The sequence below is a fragment of the Anopheles coustani genome, chromosome 3 (assembly GCF_943734705.1).
Source record: "Anopheles coustani chromosome 3, idAnoCousDA_361_x.2, whole genome shotgun sequence".
In the NCBI taxonomy this organism is placed as follows: domain Eukaryota; kingdom Metazoa; phylum Arthropoda; class Insecta; order Diptera; family Culicidae; genus Anopheles; species Anopheles coustani.
In genome coordinates this window covers 37395368-37410420 of record NC_071288.1, presented here as the reverse complement: position 1 = coordinate 37410420, position 15053 = coordinate 37395368, and the positions used below count along the sequence as shown (strand labels likewise).

General features: G+C 46.2%; 4 protein-coding genes across 6 annotated transcripts in view; 1 reads left to right on the top strand and 3 right to left on the bottom strand.

The window, feature by feature from the left end:
• The window catches only part of LOC131259595 (synapse-associated protein of 47 kDa), a 31204-nt gene extending 29426 nt beyond the window's left edge, over positions 1 to 1778 (bottom strand). For both annotated transcript variants that reach the window (XM_058261129.1, XM_058261130.1), the window contains exon 1: positions 1472 to 1778. In XM_058261129.1, the coding sequence (XP_058117112.1) occupies position 1472 (1 nt within the window). In that variant the 5' untranslated portion in view covers positions 1473 to 1778. The remainder of the gene's footprint in view (positions 1 to 1471) is intronic.
• Positions 1779 to 2101: 323 nt separating this feature from the next.
• LOC131259601 (zinc finger CCHC domain-containing protein 10) lies at positions 2102 to 4012 on the top strand. Its single transcript, XM_058261136.1, has 4 exons — positions 2102 to 2188; positions 2680 to 2718; positions 2821 to 2982; positions 3051 to 4012. The coding sequence occupies exons 2-4, from the start codon at positions 2681 to 2683 to the stop codon at positions 3583 to 3585; spliced, it is 735 nt and encodes a 244-aa protein (XP_058117119.1). The 5' UTR covers positions 2102 to 2188; position 2680; the 3' UTR covers positions 3586 to 4012.
• A 125-nt stretch (positions 4013 to 4137) lies between these two features.
• LOC131259589 (DNA replication licensing factor Mcm2) lies at positions 4138 to 7196 on the bottom strand. The gene is made up of 2 exons (XM_058261119.1): positions 7061 to 7196; positions 4138 to 6993 (listed from the first exon to the last, which is right to left on the bottom strand). Exons 1-2 carry the CDS (start codon positions 7064 to 7066, stop codon positions 4321 to 4323), a joined length of 2679 nt encoding a protein of 892 aa, XP_058117102.1. The 5' UTR covers positions 7067 to 7196; the 3' UTR covers positions 4138 to 4320.
• A 304-nt stretch (positions 7197 to 7500) lies between these two features.
• LOC131259596 (transcription initiation factor IIA subunit 1) lies at positions 7501 to 14230 on the bottom strand. 2 transcript variants are annotated; one of them, XM_058261131.1, is made up of 7 exons: positions 12707 to 14230; positions 10776 to 10973; positions 10606 to 10623; positions 9903 to 10515; positions 9540 to 9836; positions 9182 to 9435; positions 7501 to 9108 (listed from the first exon to the last, which is right to left on the bottom strand). In XM_058261131.1, exons 1-7 carry the CDS (start codon positions 12728 to 12730, stop codon positions 9001 to 9003), a joined length of 1512 nt encoding a protein of 503 aa, XP_058117114.1. In that variant the 5' UTR covers positions 12731 to 14230; the 3' UTR covers positions 7501 to 9000. The 2 variants fall into 2 exon arrangements, with proteins under 2 accessions (XP_058117114.1, XP_058117115.1); XM_058261132.1 differs by lacking the exon at positions 10606 to 10623.
• Positions 14231 to 15053: the final 823 nt, after the last annotated feature.

Sequence of the window (15053 nt, the reverse complement as noted above, 5' to 3'; positions counted from 1 at the left end):
CGTCCAGCAGCGACAGCACGGTCACGTTTGCTAACTGATCGAATTTCCTCCGTTGGAGGAAATTTTCAGCGCAGTCTGTGACTCGGGTCTGCTTCGGGTCTTTCCGGCCCGGTGGGACTTAAAGTTCTCTTCCCTTTTTTTCTTCTGCCTCTATCTCTTTCTCCGAAAGCTCCCTGGCCAGCATTGCGCATTCGCTGCTGCTGATGATGCTGCTACGGCCGTTGTGACAAACGTCACACACGTGAAGGACGGGTGAGGGAAGTGCTTTTCCGAATGGGAAACCCGTTCCCTACAGTTACACCCTCGCTTCGGCCGTATGTGGCGGGGGTGGAAGCGTGCCAGCACCACGGTTCCGCGTGACAGCCAACGCCAGAGGGCTATGACATTCCGACCGCTGCCGAGTTCGACTGAATCGTGCCATTCGACATGCGTACCACCGTCCAAATGGCAATACAGCCGGAGGAGAGCGGCGCGGACGATGATGTCGAAACAGGAATGATTTGTGTCCACCGTTGAAGGACGGATGCGGGATTGCACCGACAGTGGGATTATGTGATGCCAATTTGGACACTTTTTGTAGCAGAAAACGATGCATTCTAGTTTTCATAAACGATCCCCGAACGAATGAATCAAAAGCCATGGAAACAATGTGATAATAGTTTCTTCGAATTAAAAAATCCATTCAAAACACAAATCAAATGTATTGTAAAATGGAAAGCGATAGTGTTAACACAATTATTATTATTACATCATTTTATCTACAGAAATAGAGGCAATCATGATTCATCGTTCGTTCATCAATGTGTGCAAAAGCAAACAACTGTCAGCTGTTTAAACATGATCTCAGTGTATGGAAAATCGTGGAGTGGAAAAGGATAAACTGACCAGTTCAATGTATGCGACCATTGATGAAAAATATTTCAAACAAAAAAAATGTTCAAGTTACTGGAACGTAGCAAGAAATTGAACATTTCCCTTCAACGAGCGATTATACGCTCGGACGAAAAATCGATAGTATGGGAAATATTTTTCAAATGCGCAATTAAGTAATTTGATTTAGACTAATAAACCCTAATAGACGTACGGTATCAGTACATAATCCGCACATTGTCAAACAAACATTAAAAGAAAGTCAATACACCATTATCGCACGAGGAAAGGAGTGCTATCCTTCTGCACTGGTATTGTATGTCCTGTGCCATTTACTTATGAACCACCCCCAACCTCCATGGTACCGCTATGCGTTGTCCTGTTATTGTGGGGAACATGCTGGGATAGAAAAATCGATAGCAAAAGGGAGGAGGAATGTGTGCTGTACATAACTGGCGAAATATCTGCAGAATAATGCGAGCGTATGATTGGGGCACGCAAAATTGCTCCCTTCAACCTACGTACACGGAAATAAGTTAATTATCTACACAATTTTTACAGCTACCCTAGCGGATAATACTAGCAATTTCAGAAATCATACTTTTTCGTTGTTTGTTTGCTTGAGGTGGCCAATTTGTTTCACACCGCCACGAAAACACCCAATGTAAACTGCTGTTTTGGTCAAGGCAACCCAATCTGCACCAAGTGGTTTCCTTCTTACACTGCTTGGGTTTTTCTATGCGCGCTGCTCTCGAGCCGAGTTGGACTGTGAAACACTTTACTGCACTTCAATGATTGCACTACGCACTGGAAAAATATTAATTTTCACAAGATGGGTGGAAAATCTCTTCTGCACAACACGGATTCTCAACGCTCTGTGGACGTATCGAACGCACAATGAAAACAACTTTTCTACACCAGCGCTTGACTGGTCCCAAAGATAACAAGTTTGACAGTTCAGTGATGCGTGTAGGTCTATATTGTCGGGTTATAGTGTTAATTTGCTAAGAGGTATATTTTTTCACTTTTGGTGACGATATTAAACGATGGAAATCTTGATTGAAATACGCTAACAACCCATTTATCTTTCCTTGCTGGCCATCTGCACACTAAACAAAGCAACAAACGAGAGCTTAGAGTGGTTTTATTGCGTTCTTTTTCTTCGTACATAGCACGTATGACCATCTGAGACAATTTCATAGAAAATTTCCATGAAAACATTGACATTGCAAATTTGTTTACTAATGTAGCAGGGTGCACCTTCCATCGCTGCCGGTACATTTGCAATACGAATTCTAGCAGCCACAAAGTGAAACAACAGTTCTAGTTCGGCGTCGCATCAGAGCGGATGGTTAGCAGTGCACGAGGTTTCCTGAAAGGGTTAGCTGAAAAGTAAGGTTATCTTAGGCACGGCCGCGTGGTGCCGCCGAGCTGGAGCTCAAGTCAGAGAAATCCTAGCCGACGCACATCTCGTGCTGTTTGAGTAATCAAGCGGATCACGAGTTTCGTGCGATCTGACAAACGGAAGGAAATATTCCTTTCGTTACGGCGGGTGAACAGCCGCATTTTGACTGCGCACTAGCGTGGTTGGCTAGCAGTGCTCCTGGCCGCATGGTGGCAGTCAAAAGGCGACGCCTACAGAAAATCGAAAACCACAGAAAATCAGGACATATGGCCTTTAGTTGCCAGTCCTTAACATAAAGAGGTCTATGTCTCCAGGTTAGCTTGCGAAGGCCCAGGAAGCTGGATTCAATAGCCGTACTGGAGTAAATCCTCGACGAAGTGAAGAAGAAGAAGAAAGTGAAACAATATGCATTTGGGAGCTCAAAAGTTGGCCCTGAAGCAGAAGTAAGAAAAAAATCGGATTCCTAGCCCATTGGTTTTCAGTGGTCCTTTGTAAAGGTGCTCGGTGTGTGTGTTGATATTGTGTTATCTTCCTCCTATCCACAGAGAAGCGAAACTAGCCGCAGCGTTTCCCAAAGGAGTACGATGCCAAAAATGTCTCGAGTACGGCCACTGGAGTTATGAGTGTACGGGCAAAAGAAAGTATCTCCACCGGTCATCGCGGACCCAGGTGTTGAAAAAAAACTTGAGTAAATTAGGCACAAAGAAGTGAGTTAACGATGCCACATTGGGAAGTGAATAGCAGTGGGTTAATCGGGATGTCTGTTTAATTGCAGCGGAGAAGTAGCACCCGGGTCTTCGGATGCGAAACAGGCTGGTAGCAAGAAAGCTGGCAAAGAAAAGAAAAACCCAAATGGATCGTCCGACTCTTCGGATAGCAGCGACGACAGCAGCAGCAGTAGTAGCAGTAGCAGCAGTAGCAGCGACAGCGATGGTAGTAGCAGTAGCACCAGCAACAGTAGCAGCAGCAGCAGCAGCAGCAGCAGTACTAGTGGAAGTTCCTCGAGCAGCAGCTCAAACGGAAGCAGCAGTAGTAGCGCCGAAGGCAGTTCGAGTTCATCCGAAGATGTAGAAAAGCAGGCTAGCAGAAAAACAAAAAATCTGAAGAAAAAATCTTCCAATGGGAAGCAGAAAGAGGAAGGTACTAAAGTTTCCAAAAAGGATCTGAAGAAGAACAAAAAGAAGAAGAAAGACGGAAGCAGCAACAATAGCAGTAGCGGAACTAGCAGTTCCAGTAGCGACAGTGACGAAACTTCACCATCGGAGGATGAGCGGAAGAAAAAAAAGAAACGCCGTAAAGGAGGGGAGTAATACATGTCCTCACATCTCCTATTAAACTATCCACTTAATACCCGTAGGTGTAAGCACGGTATGAAGCTTTGCTTTATCCAATTTGATTCGATAACCGCAGTAGATGCCATTAAAATATAGCAAGAGTTTCGCTTTTCAATATTAGATCAGGTTCAGGTATTAGGTCCCATACTAGTATCCACACTAGCACGGTGGCAATACAGATCAGCCAAGGTTTCCCATTTTTGGATATGTTTTTATTTATTCCTCTAATCATATCTAAATCATCAAATAATGTTTTGAAAAAATTGTGGAAATTGCATTTTTAGCCCACACCGTCCTTTGATTTCAAATAGTAAATTCGACTGTATTCGGTCACTGTCCAAACAAACAGAATCTGTCTTGTTATATTTAAAGGGTTCGTCCTAGTAAAACTTGAACCTTAAAACAATAGTGCAAGAAATGGAAAGTAAAGCAAAACAAAGTGATTCGTTGTTCTACAAATTGCCCCCCGCTTGCCGCATTTGGCCTGTATTGCCCACAACCGTAACACTTTCGCAAAGAACACCTAGCAACTATTTAATCCTCAAAATTGAAGACAACACACACATTTATTCATAAAGTATTCCTTATCGTCTTGTACAAAAATCGTAAAATGAGAATCGTGTAAAAATAATCATAAACGTAAATAAACATTAGCGGCTATGTGGAAAAAAGAACTGTGTAATAAGATAGTAAAATAGCCTGGGAACAACACTACGCTTCGGCCGCTTCCGGAACGATTTGCACGATTACCTTGCGCTTGGCATCGTACGTGAATCCGTTCCGCCGGAATAGCTCGCTGTCTATGAACGGTTTCAGATTGAAGATTTCGATTGCCTTAGCCCGTTCAGCAAGGTCCTTTTCCATCACCTCGACGTGTGTCGCACGTGGACCGTCGCGGCAGCGCATGTAAGCCAGCTGGTCGAGCGTAAGTTGGCGCAGTATGAAGAACAACAGCTCGGAGTGATCGCGCTGGAACGACAGGTACTTCTGGAAGGTGGAGCGCATCTTTTTCATCACGCTGAACTTTTGCGCCTCGATAAAGCTCTCCAGCATCATGCGGATGGCCATATTGACGTCCACATCCTGCACGGTGTCTCGCAGATGCATCCTAGCGTGTGCCTCCGACATTCGGATCACACTTTCGATGTGACGCACGGTGATGGGGAGCGATCCGGTCGAGAGGGACTCCTGCCGTAGCTGCGAGTACATGTTGGCTATCTTGTCCTGATCCATGTTCGATAGCTTCGGGTGTACGTTCTCCTTCGCGTACACGATGTACTTCTTCAGCAGATCCTGCGGTATATGCATAGTGTCCTGTGTTTGCTGCGAGTCGGGCACCACGTCCACCATCGACGGGTGATGTTTGATGTGAGAACCTACAACAAACCGTGCCAAGTGTTGATCCTGCATCGGATCACACTCGTCCTTCACCACACAAAGTACATCGAAACGGGACAAGATTGGCTCGGAAAGGTTAACGTTTTCCGAGAACGTCATGCTCGGATCATAGCGTCCTCCGATTGGGTTGGCCGCCGCAATGACGGCACAACGAGCCTGCAGGGACGTCACGATACCTGCCTTCGAAATCGAAATCGACTGCTGTTCCATCGCTTCGTGAATGGAGGTACGATCCTGATCGTTCATCTTGTCGAATTCGTCGATCAAACAAATACCCAAGTCTGCCAGTACCAGTGCGCCGGCTTCCAGTGTCCATTCGCGCGTGGTTGGATTGCGGCGTACGTAAGCCGTCAAACCGACGGCCGATGCACCCTGGCCGGTAGTGAAGACAGCGCGCGGGGCTATCTTTTCCGTGTACTTTAGGAATTGCGATTTCGCCGTGCCAGGATCACCGCACAGCAGAATGTTGATGTCTCCGCGGATCTTATGCTTATCGCCCGGATTCTTCGATTCTCCCCCGAACAGACACAGGGCCAAGCCCCGCTTGATGTAGTCGTGCCCGTAGATCGACGGTGCCATACTCTGCACGATACGCTCGCTAATGCGTGGATCCTTGCTTAGCCGCTGGATGGTGGAGATGTCCTCGTCGGTCAGCGATGCCACGACTTGCTTGCTGTCCTTCACGACGAGATGATTGGCGATCAGGACCGTTGCAAACACCGGGAAGCCCTGCTCGGTGTTCAACGATCCGTCGTAGTTGTTTGTGTAGATTCCGGTCACTTCAATCTCATCGCCAGGTTTGCACTGATCGCAGAGGTCGGCCAGAAGGACACAATCCTTGCTGCGTGGAATCCGACCAGCCGGAATGCGGCCCGGCGATTCCTGAAGCGTAATCTTCTGATAGTTCCGGTACAACGTTTGCTCCATATTGATCGAGAAGGGGCCGACACTCTGACACTCCGGACAGGAGCCGGGTTTGACTTCCGTGTTCTGACTTTGCACGAACGGTCCCAACACGTAGCCACATTTGACGCAGTCATACTTAATGACCGAAAGCTGGGGCAGCACACCGGTGGTTGCGGTGACAACACCTAGCGTGCGCACAAGTTGGTTCAGGTGCAGTTTGCGGAACGTGCGCAATTCCTCCACCAGCGGAAGATCGGAAATGCGCACGTGAATCTCATTCGTAACTCGTTCGTAAGTCGGATAGATGCTCAGCACCATCTCCTTTGCGACTTTATCCATAATTTCGAGCATCTGGAAGGGTGCCTCTGGCAGGAAGTACGCCAGCGCGTGCTGGTTGTACGCAAGATCCGGGTACGATACGACAAAGCTCGAGTTGTTCTGCTCACACATCCGTCGGATGCGATCACGGTAAACGTAGTGTCCCTTCTCGTCCACGAAAGTACGCAGAAAGCTATTGAAACGGTTGGAAATTTCCGTTCGCGGAGCCAACATCGAGACCCACTCCTTGATGCTGTGTCCCTTGGTGTCGTCGAGGTTTTCGATCGACTCCACCATTTCCGTGTCCATCTCCGTCTCGGTGCCCGCACCCATCTCGGCCGCCTTCTCAGCCGCTCGGCGCTTAGCCCTTGGAATGTCATCTTCATCGTCGCTTTTGTCATAGAACAGATCGCGATGGTCGCGGTGCACACCGGCTTCACGATCGCGACGGCGCATTTCCGCTTCGGCCGCAGCACGATCGGTTTGCGAGATTTCGCTGTACTCCTCCGTGTCCAGCTCGTCCATCTCGTACCGATCGAGGTGTGGGACGGGTCGATAGTCCGCCTCCATGTTATCCCCGAACAGCTCCTCGCCATCCTCCTCCTCTTCTTCGTACTGATCCTCCCGTACGGTGGTGTCGCCGAGGATTTCTTCTTCATTTTCGAACGGCTCGAAATCACCGACCGGTGAGGTCATGCCTGCTCGAATGTTGCGCCGATCGATGTCCGACGGAACATTCGGTGCTGGTGAACTCGGTGTGTCCTACAAATTGGGGATTGATAAGTTTTCCAATGTTTTGGTCCCCACCACATCGATGTCCAAGACTTACCGACATGCTTAATGATGAATTTATAGATAAATTAACAAAATAAACACTCGAAACGCAGGAAAAACGAAATGAATCAAACAGCGCAAACAAGCCGCTTTATTATCGGAAAGACAAACCTCAAGCAGCTTGCTCTTGATTTGCGCGCCAAACTTTGACACTCGATGAAAATATCTCTGACAGCTGTCAACATGTTCGTCGACTTTCGAAAATTAGAACTGGCGCGGCGCCGGAATTTTCAAATTTTATTACAGGGTTTGATCAATTATAAAACAAATTAAAATAATTTCTACAATTGGTGAATATAGTAAAATTCTAAAATTCGTCACTCCTGCCGTCCAGGATTGGTGGACCAATGTCAGCTTTTGGTTCATGAAAATTCGAAATTAAATTTACCCTACAATCGACAACTGCCGTACTTTAGGAACAATTTAAAAAAAGGATACGTTGAACTTTTTTCCATCTTTATTATGCATTTCGTAAACACAAACATGTTTTGTTTATCAATGAAAACCAACGTCTTCATTCGTTTCTTATCGTTGTAAAAAAATCTACTCTCTGCTAACAAAGTTTTCTCTACCCAAAAGTTATCATGCACCACGTGCTGCACAAAAAAGAAACCATAATCTAAAATAGCGACAGGACTCTACAAAAGACACAAGTTGAAGTGAATACATAGACAAATAAAACATGTAAACTTACAAAGAAAAAAACAAAATAACCACTGTGATTCATTGGCGGTTGCACGAAATTCTTTACTGTACTAAAAATTCTTAGTTCCTTTTCCAGTGAACGTAGAAAGGGTTGTGTGAAGAACTTTTTGTTATTACAATGACACAAGAACGGCGAACGCTATCCCTTTCATGATTTTATTCACATTTCAATATCGTCAAACTGCAGCCTGTGATTGTATATTTTTAGTTTATGAGCACTTATGACTTGTAACCGAGGGCACAAGTATTTTGTTGGTTTTCTATTCCGTTCATTAATTAAATCGACAATTTTTTATAAGACTTTCAGAAGCGCTGGTGTGTTTGTTTGTTTCATCATAACGATGCTTCCAACCGTATCGGGGTTTCAGACAGGCTGTGGTTCCGGTAATCAAACCTATATACGTACGTTTGTTGTTTGCATCAGAGTAGAGTTGCTTTATGTTTTAAAAGCTTATAAGATGAATACACCAAAACCATAACTCAAGTTCAATTTAAAATGCATTTTTTCTCCATTGTTAGAAGTATTATGCATCATTACAGAACTGAAATGAAGCTTTTTCTGTTCATCTATTTAACTCAAAGCGAAATTGGCCATCATAACGCGGTATAAAATGTAAATCATTTAATGATGCGAAACAACATCATCCCGTTTCCTGGTAAAGGCAAACATTGTCGAGAATAATTACATTAAAAACATCGTATAGTTGATGCAGGGTTCTTTCGCTTGCTACAGTCCAATTAAACCCTGAAGTTGGTGCTTTGGGGGTTGGGGGTGGAGATGGTGGATTAACAATGCTGAAATCATCGAACGAGATAAATGCTTCCCTACTATTTGGTTCATTAGCTGGTCGGTGAGCGTTGAAAAGTTGGTTGGAATCGGGTATAGCCATAAGTGCATCTTTTTCGGTAGACAATACCTAAAATACTGCCATCTAGAAGCAGCATTAAAGGACTCCTGATTCGTTCCTCACCTGTATATTGCTATTTGTTTTATCTCTTTCACCTTTCATTCACATGGAAAATGGCCCCTCCTCTCCCACTGTAAGGCTCACGTTGGTGACCCATTCGACTGTCCGTTCGCATCATAGTAACGCTGCTAGTAATTACATTCCATCGATCTGTATCATCTTTTGTAAACGTTCCCCTGGGATATCGCATTCGCACAAACAAACACATACCATGTAGATCAGGCAGAACCGGCCCTGCTTATCGAGCAACCGTATCAACGTTTTACCACTCTGCATCGCCGTTCGATTTTTGAAACACGTAGTCCTTCCCAGAAATGTGCATGATGCCATCCTTTAGATAGAACTTCCACTTGTTGCGAGATCGCGTTATCTAAAATATCGCATAATGGTCGAAAACACATTTATTAAGTCATATCGATCGGCGATTAAGTCGAACATCTTACCTTATCATACTGACAGACGACGACATTGTCCGTGTCGAACAAATCGGAGGCATCCTCGTCCGTGACGTCGTCTTCGCTGTTCAACGGTTCCTCTTCTGCTCCGCCTTCTGCCTCCAGGTCGTCCTCTTCCTCCTTATCCAGATCTTCGTCGTCATCGTCCGGAATGTTGTCATCGCTGATGTCACTCGCTTCCTCGTCGGACGTATCGACTGCTCCATCCAGTTGCATACTGGTACAGATTTCAATTGAGACCGCTACCATATCGATGAGAAGATGTATTAAAATGAAAAGAACATAATAAAATAATGAAATCAGGAATAAATCCACATGTCCCAACATGCGCTCAACTGCTTCATACCTTCATCTTTTGCCTTTTTCAACGATTTTCGCGATACTCGTAGTGGTCGACGGCGAATTTTCTTAGCGGCCATCGACTGACCGGAGCTGCTGGCGCAGGTAGAGGTGATAGTATCGTCGCTGCCCGTTGATGATCTTTGACCGACTGCCAACGCGCTTAAAAGCTGCTGATCGAGCAAGAATCGATTTGCTGTGCTCGACACTTCCACCAGCGTGTAGTTCGCTTTTATCTCTCGCTCGTCCACCGACGGATCGTCATCGCAGGCACCATCCAGCTGCTTTTGAATCGAGAGGGAATCTGGAAAAAAGGAATGGAGCCAGTAGTTAAAAACTGTTTGGAGAAAAGAATCGCGGTTGCACTCACTAATGCTGCTGTTCTGCAGATAGGAATTCACGTGCTGCTGCAAAACAGTTGAAGCGATGTGCGGCGGTAGAGGCATGATGGAGGAAATGATCGGACTGGTCAGCACCTGCTGCAGCTGGTTTTCCTGCAGCGCCGACGCCGGCACCTGTATCGTCAGCACCCGTGGCTGACTGTTGGCCACGTTGGGTTGCGCGGGCAGCGTTATCTGTATGGCGACCAGCTTGTTCGGATCAAGAGCGGCCACAACGGCGGCCGGGGCCGACGCTGATTGTTGGGACTGTTGCTGCTGCTGCTGGCCGCCGCTCGAGGGGGCGCTTGGCGCGGTCGCATTGCCGGCGACATTGTTGCCCGCTGCCGCATTCTGCTGATGGGATTGATTTATCGTCTGTTGAGTGGCGTTAGAAGCATTAGAACCAGCGGTAGCAGCACCGCCGCCGCCGGAAGGAACGACTGTATCGGCCAACGGATCTACGTTTGTTGCGGGTGTCACCTTCGTGTTGTTAGCGGCACCACTGTTGGCGTTGGCCTTTCCATTCTCCTGCTGATTATTCGCGGCCGAAGCAGATGCTGCCGCCGCCGCTGCCGCTGCCTTGGACTTCTTTGTTCCGTTGGACTGCAAATGCATAAAACCGAGCAAAATTAATGCACGCTTTTCAATGAGCTTCACTTTACATAAACATTCAACCACCGAAAAACAACCTACCTTTGAATGCGACACGGACTACAAACGGACCACACACACCCGGGAATACGGCAAACGTCGACAAATCAACCAGTTAAAAGGAAACCACACAACGTACGTATAGAATAAAAACACATTTCGTTAGCATTTGTTCGCGGGATGGAAATTCGGATCGGATTTAATCCTCATACCTTAGTGCTGTGTGAGAGGATGGACGGTGCTTGCTGATCTTGTGGATCCGGCGCAGCTTCGATCGCTTTGCAGGACATCAGCTTCGATGTCCAGACCTGTTTCATCTCCTGTAGGACCTGCTCGTCAACGCCATCGTCGAGAAAGGCGTCACGAACGCCCGCGATTACGTCGTCGATGACCGTAGTGTACACCTTCAGCTGTAACGTAAACAAATAAAACCATCGTATTATGCAATATGCGTGTTAAACATCACGTACATGTAAATGGTAAACTAATCATACTTATTCATCACTTTCATCGTACACATTGAAAAGTTCAAAAAATCATAACAAACATAGGGTCAAGCTGGTGATAACATCAAAATATGCAAACAGGGTACATTTTAACCACTAAACCGAATCCCACTTTTGTTTGTATTTCCTCTCCCTACCACCCCATTTGATAACAACACTCGAAGGAAGTTTGCGGTTTTCTTGTGACGAGAGACATGGGGGCCTATGGTCGGTTTTAGACTTTCAAAAGCACAAAACGAACCACGGCGAGGTTCTCAATTGGTTTCCATGCCATGAAATACGCACATCTGTGTTGGGGAACAAATAAACATTGGAAATATTTGCAAACGATAACCGAATTTGATAGGCAATTAACGGCGTGGTTTAGGAAAAGAGGAAAATAGTTACATTCAACGAAGAGAAGATATTGTGTGGGGTTATGGAATGAACCAGAGGGCAAGCAAACACCCTTGGCGAAGTTCTTTAACGAAAAGGTAAACATTGCATTGGAACCATGTGTTGTACACAAAAAGTGTGCACAATTTTACACAGTAAACAAAGTACGAAATAACCCTGCCACGTTTTTATAAAGTTTCGTGTACAAAGAATAAAGAAGCAGCCCATCGTCGTCGTTGCCCTTTTGGGCATTCTCTGTTGTCTAAGCGATCGGGCCAGGTACGGGACAAGAGTAAAGTCATGTATGAAGCCACTGATAAGCGAAAACTGCCACTCGGAGGGCCCGAGGACAAAGGGCCAGAAGCACACTGAGATGCGTCAAAATGGACGGGGATTTTCGTACTACGTACGAGGAACTACATTTTTCCGGAACATGACATCGCCACGACGGAAATGGCTGATAATTCCTAAATTTAATCTAGATAAAAAAGGTGTAAAATTGCCGATTGTATCTGAACAATGAAAAGCATGTATAACGAGCGGGAGTAAGAAGAGACAACCATGTTTAGCACAAAAATCACATAGTAATTGGCTGGTAAGATTAACAAATTGCACACTTCCAAACAATCAAAACCTTTTTTTAATTCATTCATATTTAAACAAACGAATATTCATATTAAAAAACTAAAAAAAAAACATCGCTAGCAAAAGATTTAATGTTTTCCATGTGGAAAAAAAACGTATTTAGTTCTCTTCTGCATAGTACAACACTACCATATGGTACCGATTTGCAGAAGAATGCAAAATCCTCCCTAACAACGGGGTTGCTATCGAGACAATCTGTTGCGTCGACTCCACCTATTTTCGCTTTTCTTCGCGTACTACAAAGTACCGCCGAGAAGAAAATTTTGAACAACATTTCCTCCTATTATCATCTTATCACCAATCGCTCGCCCTCTTAGAATCATTTGCACGTGCAGAGCATAAAACACATTTTAACACTAGCCTCGTTTAAACACATGCTCCGAGCCTTTCCTTTTCCCTTTACGAAGTTCGCTATCGATCAGATGGCGCAAGATAACGGGGCCGTGATAATGAGAATCTATCTAGTGTCGGTTAAAAATGTACGAATTTGTTTGCTCTTCCTACTACAAAGCAGTCCGTGGTAATCCGTTTTCGTACAGAGTGTGCCATATTTTAGCGAACGATGATCAAGTACAAACGATATGTGCCCTTTCCGTGTGTCGCAATCGGAAACTTACCACCGATGTTTGACTGAGTGCCATCCTGGAGATTTGTTCTTACGCTGCACACGGTTCGATGATATGCGGTACAGTTGAATCCAGCGTATACGGTGCCTGGGTTGTATCGATTGTGATGCGCTTAGTTCACTGTGTTCGAACGTATCGCGGGTTAGCAGACCAGACCGCAAAGGAAGATAGACTGCCGTCGCGAAACCGTCGGTGCTCTAGAATGCAGTTTTGCCTCGATGGTTGCTGGCGTTTGTGATAAGACCCGATGCTGGTCCACTAATTCGTGCTTCCACAGCTCTTGCCGATGTGTTACGTTGTTTTGCGTGTGCCCTCAAATGAATATGAACACACCACTGTTTAATAAGCCTACTCTTCGGTAGGTCGTCCCCCGGCCAGCGGCGCTCGTCACCACCTACCGCGCACGTTTTCACTTTTTTCGACACAACCGTCCACACACACCCACATGCGTCGATAATGTTTACTCCGATGGTGACGGCCTATGGGGCGCAGGCATCCGATCAGATCGGGGAATCGTCGTGCGGTTCGCGAATGCACGATATTGGTATAGTCACTAGCTTATGATGGTTATGATACAGTTTGCATCGGAGATGCAGCTGGGTGTATCAAGGCGCTTGTTCACATAAATACATCCGACAAACTAACTACGCGCAGGCAGCCCTTTCCTCGTCTACCCTTGAATCATCAGACAAGAGTGCACTTTTGCGTTGCGAACCGTCAGCCGCGCACGGAGGAATGTCATTCGCGATGGTTCTCGTCGGGGTGCACGGAAAATGGGAGCACCAATGCACACTGCGTGAAATACTTGTACGTCCGCCCGTCGAATGGAAGGGCCAGTAAACAGATGAGCTCGATCACGGGACCACCGGACGATGGGCTTCCTACTCTCCACTCGACTCTTGGCGTAACACAGAGTAGACCCCCTTTCTCCTCCCCTCACGACTGACCGGAAAACCTCTTGTGCCGGGGAGCGCGAGACCTTCTTCTTTCTACTTCTGTTTTGCTTCGTTGGCGCTTTAAGTGGTAGCGGACCGAGCACTTCCTCACCGCACACGACCTCCGCAACGGCAGATTGACAGCTATACGGCGAGGTGCACCGCAGCGGTGACACACTCGATTGACGACACAAGGTAACGCGATGTGTGGGGGGTTTGCGGACCGTTGGACGAGTGATCGATGTCAGGTATTTAGGGAAGTAAGATACGGTGGCGAAAATAGTCCGCTCGAAACACTACCGTTCGAATATGTGGCCTTATTACGTTGCTCTGCATCCCTGGATGGAGCGAACGAGGGTGCCTACTGGAAGGCGCCTTTTGCGGAAACGTCAGCACCGACAGAGTCGAAGGTAGGCTTGTTCGATAGGGCCAGACCGAACAAGCGATTTGCTTTGTACAATCTTACGACCAACGACCTAGTTGTAGACAGTTTTATGACTTTGCACAGAAACAAAATACGGTCAACTCACGCATTTTACGCACTTTTCCCACGATAAGCAACCCGTTTTTACACTAAACCCTACTTATGAGCTTGCTTTCTCGCTGCTCTGCGAGCGTTTGACAAGCTGAAGCGATTAGTGTTGGCAGAATCGGGACTCGGAAGATTCGAAGATTCGATCTCTAGAGGGATTCTAAGGATTCGAATCCCATTTGACGGATTCGAATCTTTAGAATCCGTCAAATGGGATTCGAATCAAATCGAGTCCCAAACAAATCAAAACAGATTCGAGTCCTAAACAAATCAAATCAGATTCGAATCCCAAACAAATCAAAACAGATTCGAATCCTGAACAAATCAAATCTGATTCGAGTTCCAATCGAATCAAAACTTTAGAATCCGTCAAAAGGGATTCGAATCTTTACAATCCGTCAAATGGGATTGAATCAAATCTTTAGAATCCGTCAAAAGGGATTCGAATCTTTAGAATCCGGCAAATGGGATTCGAAACGAAACGGAACGTAAAGCAACCCGTAGACGTTGCGAACTTGTACGCGCGAACAATTTGACAACCTGGCATTGCCTATGTTGAGGAAAGGAAAGGAAGATTTCCTCTTATATCTTCCTTTCCTTTCCTTTACATAGGCAATGCCAGGTTGTCAAATTGTTCGCGCGTACAAGTTCGCAACGTCTACGGGTTGCTTAACGGAAAATTCAAATCACGACGATCGCCTGACAGGCGGCCGAACTCCATACACGCTTTCCAGACTGCACCGTCGCGTAACGCGACGTCGCCTGACAGGCGCTGAACTCCATGCAAAAAAAATCTAGCGCGATTCGCACGACATCGCGCAAGGTTTTTTTTATATGGAGTTCAGCTCCTGTCAGGCGACGACGCGCTGTA

What these genes read in the sequence shown, in the direction of transcription:
- LOC131259596 (XM_058261131.1), bottom strand. Translation starts at nt 12,730, where the DNA reads ATGGCACTCAGTCAAACATCGGTG. An exon ending in CACTCAGTCAAACATCGGTG is followed by an intron (nt 10,974 to 12,706) that starts GTAAGTTTCCGA and finishes TTTACGTTACAG; the next exon opens with CTGAAGGTGTACACTACGGT. An exon ending in TCTGCAGAACAGCAGCATTA is followed by an intron (nt 9,837 to 9,902) that starts GTGAGTGCAACC and finishes CCTTTTTTCCAG; the next exon opens with ATTCCCTCTCGATTCAAAAG.
- LOC131259601 (XM_058261136.1), top strand. Translation starts at nt 2,681, where the DNA reads ATGCATTTGGGAGCTCAAAAGTTGGCCCTGAAGCAGAA. An exon ending in AAGTTGGCCCTGAAGCAGAA is followed by an intron (nt 2,719 to 2,820) that starts GTAAGAAAAAAA and finishes TCCTATCCACAG; the next exon opens with AGAAGCGAAACTAGCCGCAG. An exon ending in AGTAAATTAGGCACAAAGAA is followed by an intron (nt 2,983 to 3,050) that starts GTGAGTTAACGA and finishes GTTTAATTGCAG; the next exon opens with CGGAGAAGTAGCACCCGGGT.